General features: G+C 43.9%; 1 protein-coding gene across 2 annotated transcripts; it reads right to left on the bottom strand.

Moving 5' to 3' along the window:
* Positions 1-1,792: 1,792 nt before the first annotated feature.
* LOC133883433 (bZIP transcription factor RISBZ5-like) lies at positions 1,793-3,965 on the bottom strand. 2 transcript variants are annotated; one of them, XM_062322761.1, is made up of 6 exons: positions 3,615-3,965; positions 3,359-3,488; positions 3,043-3,178; positions 2,857-2,932; positions 2,632-2,757; positions 1,793-2,539 (listed from the first exon to the last, which is right to left on the bottom strand). In XM_062322761.1, the coding sequence occupies exons 1-6, from the start codon at positions 3,795-3,797 to the stop codon at positions 2,261-2,263; spliced, it is 930 nt and encodes a 309-aa protein (XP_062178745.1). In that variant the 5' UTR covers positions 3,798-3,965; the 3' UTR covers positions 1,793-2,260. The 2 variants fall into 2 exon arrangements, with proteins under 2 accessions (XP_062178745.1, XP_062178746.1); XM_062322762.1 differs by having other exon boundaries at positions 1,859-2,539; positions 3,392-3,488; positions 3,615-3,960.
* Between the last annotated feature and the right edge of the window lie 6,770 nt (positions 3,966-10,735).

The following is a 10,735-nucleotide window of genomic DNA, read 5'->3' as shown; positions in this document are numbered from 1 at the left end:
CATACCCGGCAAGTCATCCTTGGCTGCATTCCGCTCTCTATCTCGTTTCACGCAGGGCCATTGACAGTCATCAGCTGTAACTGTTATTGGGCGACAGCAAGCACCGAACTAAATTTCTCTAGGATGTGCACCACTAGAAAAACGATGCATGTGTGTATGTATGCCAAGCCATTGGCTACTACTTGCTACATAGGAGGTTCAGTTATCTATATGACTATATGTTTGCTCTTTGTATGACTTATTGATCCTTCTAGCATGCTATATATAGACTTCCAAAAGTATATGATCAAGATCCGGTTTGCCTCTTTTGTCATGTGAACTTTGTCAAAGGCTCAAAGCAGATGCCTGATTCGTTTGGATTGAGGTGTTAGGTCTGATATGGATAGATATTCGGCCCACTTACACACAGATCAGTGCAGTTTTGCTGACCTCATGCATTGCGATGTAGGTATGCACAACAGCACAAATTAATTTCACTTAAATTTTGTCTGGATTGGACTTTGCCTTAGTTATAACGTTTTTTCTTGTCATCGTTTGTGCAGGCACATGAAAAATTAAGACAATTTCAAAACTAATGGAGCGTTTCATGATTTCCCAAAGGTAATAATAATTTTACAATTATAAGAAAGGTCGAATGTTTCACGATAATATCAAAGATTATTTTTAAAATAGTTTATAAATACTAGAAAGTCAAGATAATCGAAGAGATAGTAAGTATTTTAATAATTTGATTTTTTTAAGAACTTTTGTAAAGTGGATATAAGCGGAACATCTATCTCCCGTTGAATTTTGAGGAAACCGAAAGTGCAGCACTCTAGTAAGATTTATGCGCCCCTCCTTCCAATGTGTGTCGTGTCCTGATTGATCAATGGTTTCTGGTAGTGATCCCTATTTTTCTGCCATGTATTCATTAGTCATGAGTTGGGTATTTCTGTCGCCCAGCAATTGGCTGAGCGGCTGTGAGAGTTCTATGACTTTTTCCCTTTTTCAACTTTGGATTAATCTCTCTCTCGGAGAGAATATTTCTCCATCCCTGGGTTCATCATTCATGATGTGTGGGTGACATCATTCCAGATAGCCTTTCCCCTTGCTTCTTAAAGCTCGGTGCTCATCACTGATTTTATTTTGATCTGGCCAAATTGCATATGTATGACTTTAGAGGATACAATATGCAAGTTGTCTTTGACCTACTTCAGACAAGAGAAGGCATAACATTGACTCACAGCACTACAGTTGTCAAATAATGGAAGGTAGTACTTGTAATGTGGACCACAGGACCAGAACAAATTCTGTGACCTAAATGCAGAAATGGCAATTTGACATGTCTTGAGTGTGAGCAATGCCATACCTTCTCTTCTACAAGGGAGAGGGAGAATAATGTCATCATGCCTTTTTGGTGGCAGGAACAGGTGCTGTAGCTGGTGGCCCTTGGTTTCTCCAGAGGCAAATCCACTTTCCTTTTGAGAATATTATTCGGTGAACCCTTTTTGTATGATCCCTTTCGCTCTCAATCTTCCATTATCTTCATGCATTTTAGAGGGCTCAGGATATGTTTTGAATTGCACTGTTGAAGCACACAACATATGGGGCAAAGATGCTCTATTAAAAATGTTCTTTTTTTTATGAAACGCTGTCATGTGTGTGAAATCCTCCCCTTGAGCTAGTGGCTCCTTTCGCTTTCAAGATGCCTCGGGCTTTTGTAAAATGCCTAATGGTTTGGAATCACAGCAGTTTTGCACTAGTTTGTATTTTTACCATCATGTCTCCCTGCACAAAGTAATGAAAACATGCCTGAATACACTAGAACTAGTGCTGCAAACCCACTAGCGGACTTGTATTGGATCAAACATATCTGTCATCCTGTGAGTTTTAGTAATTTCTAAACAATATATCGCTTCTCCTTTTTTTTGTAAACTGATTGTCTCACCTGTCCTCCAATCGGATCCTAAGCATCATTCCCTACTTCACATATTGATTCAGGATATTTCATCTACTTCTATACTCTGCTTTTGCAGCTTTGTACAAAGACAACTTCATTTTCTACTTGAAATTTTATTTGAGGTCTGCCGCATTCTCTGGTTGCCATGGCAACTGCTGGTAAAAAGTATATTTCCCAGTGGTGCAGACGTGCAGTACGGCATAGCTACATCAAAGGAGTGATGCATGGTAAAGCGCAGAAATATGGTTCAAGGAAATTTGAGGTGATGGAATGGTGCTTTTTCTGTCAATGAAGCTTTGAATCTGATCGATGGCCTCAATCTCAAGGCCACATGTCTGCCGCACAGCTGGTGACCTCGCTGGACTTCCGGTTATCCAGAGACTCTAGGCTTGCAGTGCTTTGTATCGGTGAGTTCTGAACTTGTCGAGCTGGGGTTGGACCTCTGAAGCATGCATCACTCTCTATCAAGTCCAGCCCTGCGACACTGAGCATACCCAACGCTTGGCACATCTTTCTGGAGTTCAGAAATGGTGCCAGACCGAGGTCGCGTAGGCCGCAGGACATTGCGCTTCTCGCTACCATATCCTCTGCCATTTTTACCTGCAATTGAAATTTGTTGGTTAGAGAGTTACAAGACATGTGATCGTTCGGCAGTTTATGGCAACTTGTTTCTGTAGAAGCGAACTGGTTACCTTGACTCTTAAGGCTTCTACATCTGATTTGAGGATTCTGTTGTCTGTGACTGCGGTGGTGAACTGCTGGTTGGCCTCTGAAAGTTGCTTGAACAAGGTTGAATTTTCACCTTTAAGTTGTTCGACCTGTTCATGAGGGAACACATCAATGACCATAATCTCAGCGTAACTCGCATCACCGTATGCTAAATTGGAAGTCCTTGCTGGGCTAAGTGGTTACGGTACCTGTGACTCGAGTTCAGCTAACTGTATCTGTTTTCTCCGCCTGGATCGTCGAGCGGACTCCCTGTTGGACACCATCCTGAATTTTACAAGAGCAATGCATCCACAAAGACGAAAAAGATGTAAGCTCTCTGTTTGGAATGCGTTGGAAACTTGCGTAATTTTATCGCAAGATTTATCTCGCCATACCTTCTTATTCGCTTTGTTTCCTTAGATTTGGTTCTTCGCTCACATGAACCTCCCTCTACATCATACAAAGATTCGCTGTCGGAGTCTGACTCGCTTTCAAGAGCGTGATTCTCTGATGCGGTTGCCCTAGGACTAGCTGTGATCAGGGCAATGCAGCAGGTGAGCAATACTTCCCATGAGTCTAATTTTGATATGACTGAACTCTAATTAAATTCGATTAGCAGTTAACATTTTTCAATTAGGCCAATTAGCAATTGCTCACAATTAGTCTATGCTATGCACATAGCTCACTACATTTCAAAGTTAAAATTCCAACCTTTTATAGATTGCAGGGCTGTATGTCTCTTACCGAAGATGGAAGCCGTCTGCGACTCAACCGTGGTTGGGAGGGCCGGGTCCGGCGTACGGACGCCCCCGAACCACCAACTGCTTTCATCCATGGTGTTCTGCTCGAGCAGAGGAAGAACCATGGTTAATCAAATCACGTACAAGTGTGGCGAATTCTAGGCTGAGATGCTCTCTCAGTGGCAAGCGCTGCTAAATGTACTTCGCTTGTGGTTGGCAGTGCTCACCGGGTCGCCGAAACCGATGCCGGGCAGGCCGCCGGCGCCGGGTGAGAACCTGCCGCTGCCTCCGGGCTCGTCGAACCCTGCGGCGTGTGCTCTGCCGCTGGGCTTGTTCCGCCCGGCGTCCGCGTGGGCGGCGTCTTCCCGGATGAACGCCTCCAGCTCCAGCTCCGACGCACACTTCTTCATCCCCGCCGGCTGGCACTACGCCGTGCAGCAGGCCAGTCGCAGCGTGCCAGTGGACTGTGCTGGTGGTGGGCGGTGACCGTCCGTCCCGTGCGCTGCCTCCGGCGGGTGTCGCCTGTCGCGTTGCCGGCGGCTTTTGAAGGGGCGCGGAAGGCAAATCCGGTACGTGGAAAGGTTGGTTGGGGGGTGTTGGCGACGGCCGCTCCCCGTCAATGGATGATGACGCGAGCTGACTCGGATCCGCGTCGGCCTGGGCGAGGCGCGGCCCCGTACGGCCGACATGCGGGCCCCATGTCTGGTGGTGTAGATCCGGTCTTTCAGAAAGATCATCTTTTATATATGTTACATGTATTTTTTTTCTTTTAGTTACACGTGTTAACTGTTATATCATAGAAGAAAAATGTATGGTAAAATCTTGTAAAAATTTTTTTTTAAAAAAATAATATGGATCAAAATCTTCTAAGAATCCCTTCTTTCAGAAAGATCATCTTTTATGCATGTTACATGTATCTTTTTTTTTCTTTTAGGTACACATGTTAACTGTTAGATTGTAGAAGAAAAATGTAAGTCAAAATCTCGTAAAATTTTTTGGTACAGAAAAAAATAATATGGATCAAAATCTTCTAAGAATCCCTGGTAAAGATTTATAAAATTTCTTCCAGAGGCGCGTACGTGTCGGGTATGGCGAAGAAAGCGAGGCGGCTCCGAGTCAGCACGGGGCTCGGGATTCCTCCGGCGGGGCCTGGGTGGGGCCGGCGCGCCGCGACCACACGATCCGCGATCGGGTGAGTCGGCGCTGATGTGGCGGCGGTTGACTTGGCCGAGGTGGAGCCGCGTTGCTGCGAGCGCGCGTGGCGTTGCGTCGGACGGGACAGCGGCTGCCGCGGGGCTTCTCGAAGCCATCGGCGTGGTTCAGCTGAGCAGTGTGAGACTGGGCAGCACGGTAAGGTTGTGACCATCTCCATCATCCTTGTGGTGAAGCTGTGATCCTCTTACGACTTTCTAGTTCTTCTTTCCGAAAGCTAGCTCGATTATTTTCGTTATCTAGAGGGCCATCATGGTTTACCCACTTTAACGTGTGTATGCCCGTGGCCACGAAACAAGCACGGGTGAGTCGGTGACACATCGTTCGGCTAGAGAATGGTTGGTAACCAATTGGGATATAGATCAGATGATACATGTCTTGTGTATAGAATCGTGACCCAGAGGAATTCAGATCTTGTTGTCGTGATTCTAGCATTAGGGATGCAAATTAATTAAACTAAACGTATTTACCGATTCTCTTTAGTTTAACTAATAAAACTACTTTTTAAATTAACATTTTTTTTATAAAATTAGTGTTATTAGGTAAACTAAAAAGGATTGGTGGATAATCCTATACTAATTAATTTACACACCTACCTAACATGGTTCTGATTCTGACCTTCTAGGATCTCTGTTTTGTCAACCAAAATAAAACATGTTTTGTCAACTGAAACCAACCCGTATATATAAGCATTGTATATCTTAACTCATTTTCTCCGTTTCAATATTCATTTTTGTTGAGGTAATTTTTTTTAGCAGCACTTTTCCTTTTTTGCTCGGTACACATGTAGGACACTAGGTTGGGCTAGGCTGAACGCCAGACCGAGCTACTTGCCGCCTCTGTTAGGTAAAAGAAAATATCTAATTTATATCTCGGAATCATTTTCTGAGTCTGAATTTTCCTTAAACTAAAAAATCAGACAACTAATGTCCCTCAACTTTTAAAACCGTACAATTTACCCATCTAATATGATTTAAAGGTGATTTTTAGCCGACGTAGCACACATGGGAAAGCGGTTATCATGAAACCTCAAGTGACATGGCAAATGGTCAACAAATAAAAAATTATACCGGCCCCACACGTCAGTCTCTGGCGTCTTGCTCCAATTCTCTATTCCTCTCTCCGACGGTGCAGCCCATGTGTCAGCTTCTCCACCTTTCTTCCTCCTTCCCTCTCTCTTCCTTCCTTCTACCAGCCAGCCACCTCACCATCGACTGCCACCCGCCACCACATGCCTTCGCCGCGCTGTCGTGCACACTGCAAAACCTGCCACGCATCCCTGCTCTCGCAAGGAAAGCCCGTGCGTGCCCATCTCGCCCCTTTCCTTCCTCCAGCCGTGCTATCTCCTGTGAAGCCAGCGGCGAAAGGGGCGTGACTAGGTCACCGTCGAGGAGAAACTGCACCCAACGGCGACATGCGAGGTACTTGGGAGGTTGACAGCGGCGATCTCGCTAAACCACCCAAGCTGAAGGCGGGCACCAGATCACGTTGGCGTGGCGATCACTAGGTACTAGCAAATTAACTAGCTAAGCTGAGCTGACTCCATCGATCTCTTCTAGCAGGCTCCAAGCCTCCGTCCATCCGACTCAATTATTTGTGTGTCCATCGGACTACCACTACGAAAGGCTAGCTAAACAGATCTTGGCCGGCAAAGAAGAGAAAATAAATCAAGCTTGATTCAGCAGCAATAAGATTGATTTGGCGGCGCGAGTCGTCGATTTGGGTGCCGTTTGAGTTTGATTCGCTGTGTGTGGGATCGATTTGGACGGCGGCGAGCTCGATTTGGTGGCGTGTGGGTTCAGCCTTCGAAATGGCGGTCTCCTCGACCTCCGGCTCAGCTTCGCCTAGTAAAGTTATCTAGTCCTAACGAAAGTGTTCTCACTCCTCTTTCGAGGCCGCGTCATGTATTTATATAGGCCGGCAAACATCAGCAAAGATTACAATTGTCCGGTTCAAATCAACAAAATGCATCACACGTGATGACGTTTGAAGCTGTGAAACCGTGTTGGACTCTATCTCTACGGGTGTGTTTACAATATTCAAATCTTTACCTGTAACATTCCCCTTCAATCATAACTTGCCTAAGTAAAGATTGTGTTTGAGTGCTTCTAAGTTCCATCACTACAACAGAAATGGTTATCAGTGCCGGCTCAAAAGCGCCATCAGTGGCGGTTTTTGAACCGGCACTGATTACGCGACACTGATAGTCATGGACTATCAGTGCCGGTTTTTAAGCCGGCACTGATAATCCGGCACTGATACATAGAATATCAGTGCTGGTTTTTTATGTTAATCCGGCACTGATAGACCATCCCCCACCCCCCAAAATGTAGCCATTGCAAATATCACATAAAGCACATGCACATATAATAATCTCAACACATAATGTATCACACACATACATAATTTATTCTCATCTCATCTCATTCATGCATACGTAACCATGTTACTTCACATGTCATTGACTACAGATCATAACTAATAATAGTTTGCAACAATAGTTCATAATTAACAGAAGTATACAAGAAAAGGGTAAGAAACTATGTCATTCAATTATTCTTGTTGACCGAGGATCCTGAACTATATTTTTTGCATTTTGAAGAATCAGGTAACGAACTCCACGGGTCTTTTGAAGGGTCGGATCTGTCAATACACCATTTGGGAACATGGTACCACCCCAACTCTGAAATGGTTTGGTCATTGATGAACCCGCAGAGTTGTTCCTGAATTGCGTTGATTCTCCACGGCATGAGGATACATGTTTCCAGCTGAAGGTCCTGCAAGTACCAGAATTGAAGAAATCAATCTATTTGAACACTAATAGGAATTGAAAATTAAACATCAATATCTATACCACTTACCTCACCTTTTTCTATTTAACTATAATTGCTTTCGCTCCATCCATGCATAAAATCACATACATAGTAGCCACATAAATTGTTGCCCTGGGTCTGAAGCTTACAAGGAAAGTCTGTTAGGATTCTCCATTCCTTCCGGAACGGAAAGTGACGTCCTTTCCTCTTGACGTAGTGCGTGTACACCCTGTACGAGTGTGATTATTGACCGTAACTAGACTTAGATTCAATCAATTCCAAGTTTACTAGAGCGTTAATGAAATAATTAATTTATCGTTGTAGCAAGTCTACGCCGGGTTGGCATTCGGTGGCTGGATTTCTTTTCCCGTCGAGGACAACAATACAACTGTAGTCAGTCTGGATGACAAAGAGGGCCCAGTGAAATCTACACATATGTCACCATAGTTAATTAATCGTAAGTCCTAACGTCGTGATGGTCAAAAAGAGTAGTACAAACATGGAAGAAAATACGTACCCAAAGTTGTAAGGTAGAAGTATGTATCGCTTTAATTGGTGCATTTGAATAGCTTCAAATGCATAATCCTCGGTTGCCTGTGGATCGGTGGCGACCGTCGTCTGGTTTATCTTCATTGGGTCGAGGAATGCTACATGAGTGATTCCCTTTTGACCGCATGTATGTATCTCCATTCTACATACACAAGAAGTTAAGACATTCAGTCTAATAGCACAAGAATATATACTGTGAATTATACATGTAAGACACTTACAGAGTCCACAAACTCATGATTTGAACGCCGAGGGCGTCTTGGTGGTACAATTGATACATTTTGTCGAAATGAATCCAGTCTTCGCCGTCCCCATGGAGGAAATCACAATATCTGTATTTGTACGCAAACATACATCTACCGGTCTTCGACTGTTCCAAGTACCAGGCATGGAATCTTCGCATTTGAGTTGTTAGCTCCGAGAGGTGCTTGACCATTGGTTCACCAAGCTTAAATTTCCATACAATTTTTCTCGTTTCAGCCTTGGACTCGTCATAAAGCGCTTCTTTTGTCAATCCAGACGACAATAGGAAGTTTCTTTAGTAAAATATTAACCAAGAAATTATGTTAATCAACTGTTTCATGACTTGATGGTGTTTTTCTGTACAGAGGATGATAAAAGAAGCCTAACAAAGTTGGTGTCATCATTTTTGGATTTCTCCTTAATTAGTTATGGAATTAATAATTTACAGCACAATTAATGGAATAAAGGAATTTCAGTACACTTTTCAAGTGTGCTTGTATTTTTAACATGTATATTACATCAATGTGAACACAACAAAATTAGTTTCACCCTTTTCCGAGCTCTAATTATTTTTATACGTATTTTATAATCTTAACAAATTTAGTTTCACTCTTTTCTAAACACAACAAAATTAGTTTCACTCATTTTATTACAATCTAGGTGAACCGGCGAGGAATAGAGAGAAGTGAGGAGAGCATGAGATACTTAAGAAGGAGGGGGATGTCACCATACCTTCGGCCTGGTCGAAGAGTGGCCGGAGGTGGCTGCAATTGGCATGGAGGCAGAGGAGGGCGTGAAGGCAGAGGAGAGCTTGCGAGGTGCCCGGTCGGCCGGAGAAGAAGGATGGAGAGGGCGCGGGTGAACTCCTTGTCAGCCTTCCGCCTAAGGGAGGGGGTCTAGGGCGACATCCAGCCGCACCTCCTCGTCCAGCTGACCCTAAGCGCAAGGTAGAGTTCCAACAAATGGCGGGAGAGCTTTTTGCTGGCGGGAGAAGAAGACGCGAGCCTTTAATAGACGTATAATTATTAGTGCTGGACCGTAAAACGAACCGGCACTGATACTCAGTATTAGTGCCGGCTCATAGTTACAAGCCGGCACTAAAGTATCAGTGCCGGTTCAACCGCGGGAAGTTACGAGCTGGCACTGATGCTTCATCAGTGCCGGTTTGTGCCTAACCGGCACTGATGGGGTGGCACGGATGACCATTTCTGTTGTAGTGCATACTGCCAAAGGTTTGGTGAAGCTGTCTGCAATCTGATCTCCTGTAGGCATAAATTGAATATACAAGAGTTTTTTAGCAACTCATTCTCGGGAAAAATGATAGTCTACTCTAATATGTTTTGTTCAGGTATGGAAAACAAAATTAGCTGAAAATAAGTAGCTCTAATATTGTCATACCATAACCAAGCTGCCTTGTGTAGCATCTAGGCCCCTAGGTAAGAGGTAAGAGTTTCGGTGATTAATGACAACCGTATCATTGTGACTAACGTATGCATTTTGAACAGTATCAAAGAAAAAAAGAAAAACTTAGTTCACAATGATGCCTTGATACTCTTGGCTCTTTAAGCGCTTATATGGACGATCAAAGGACCGGTACATGAAGATTAAGGATCTTCTAGTTCTAAGTGTCACAAGGAGGTGAAGGACACTTAGAGTAGTATAGGTTCTATTTCTTTTTAGTCTTTTGACCGTACTATAAAGAGGGGTTAAGAGTTGTAGCTTGACCTAGGTGAGTCTAGACATAGTTGATGCACACTTGTGAATTTATAGAGCTAAGTTGGTCATACAAGCTTTTGGTTCAGTGTCCAAGAAGTTAGAACTCAAGATTGTTTGAATTAGATAAATTCAGCGAAAATTCAACTCACCGGATGATCCTCTGTATGAAGAGTATACTCACCAGAGCAATTTCCTAAGAGTTCTGAGTTGAAAAATTGTTGAAGTCCACACCGGATGGTCCAGCGTAGAAAAGAGTAAGCGCCGGATGATTTTATACAGAGAGGTTGCAAACTATCGTCTGGCCGGTTTCAATGCGCCGGATGGTCCGGCGTAGAGAAGAGTAATCACCGGATGATTTTATACAGAGAGGTTGCAAACTATCGTCTAGCCGGTTTCAATGCGCCGGATGGTCCGGCGTAGAGAAGAGTAATCACCGGATGATTTTATACAGAGAGGTTGCAAACTATCATCTGGCCAGTTTCAATGCGCCGGATGATCCGGCGTTAGTCCGGATGAAACGTCGGAGCTTTAACGGCTAATGAAACAGTTAACGGCTATTCTGTCAGGGGTATTAGCACCGGATAGTCTGATGTGAAGAGAGTTATTCACACCGGACCTTCCGGCGTTAAGAAAAATTCTGAGTTGTTAGGCAACGGCTAATTCTTGATCCTTAGCCTATAAACACCCACTCATTTGGTCTCAAAAATAGCTCTTGTGACCCTGTAGCAGCTCATACACTTGGTGTGTCATTTAGAAGCAAGAGAGAGCACTTGTGTTTAATTTCAAGTTCTTAGTTGAAGATTAAGGACATCTTT

The sequence above is a fragment of the Phragmites australis genome, chromosome 10 (genome assembly GCF_958298935.1).
Source record: "Phragmites australis chromosome 10, lpPhrAust1.1, whole genome shotgun sequence".
NCBI classification, from domain to species: Eukaryota; Viridiplantae; Streptophyta; class Magnoliopsida; order Poales; family Poaceae; genus Phragmites; species Phragmites australis.
This window is presented reverse-complemented; position numbering and strand designations above follow the sequence as displayed.

Excerpts from the sequence above, each read along its gene's own strand:
- LOC133883433 (XM_062322761.1), bottom strand. The coding sequence starts at position 3,797 with ATGAAGAAGTGTGCGTCGGAGCTGGAGCTGGAGGCGTTCATCCGGGAA. Across the intron at positions 3,489-3,614 it reads GCATCGGTTTCGGCGACCCG|AACACCATGGATGAAAGCAG; the intron begins GTGAGCACTGCC and ends CTGCTCGAGCAG. Across the intron at positions 2,540-2,631 it reads TAGAAGCCTTAAGAGTCAAG|GTAAAAATGGCAGAGGATAT; the intron begins GTAACCAGTTCG and ends TTTCAATTGCAG.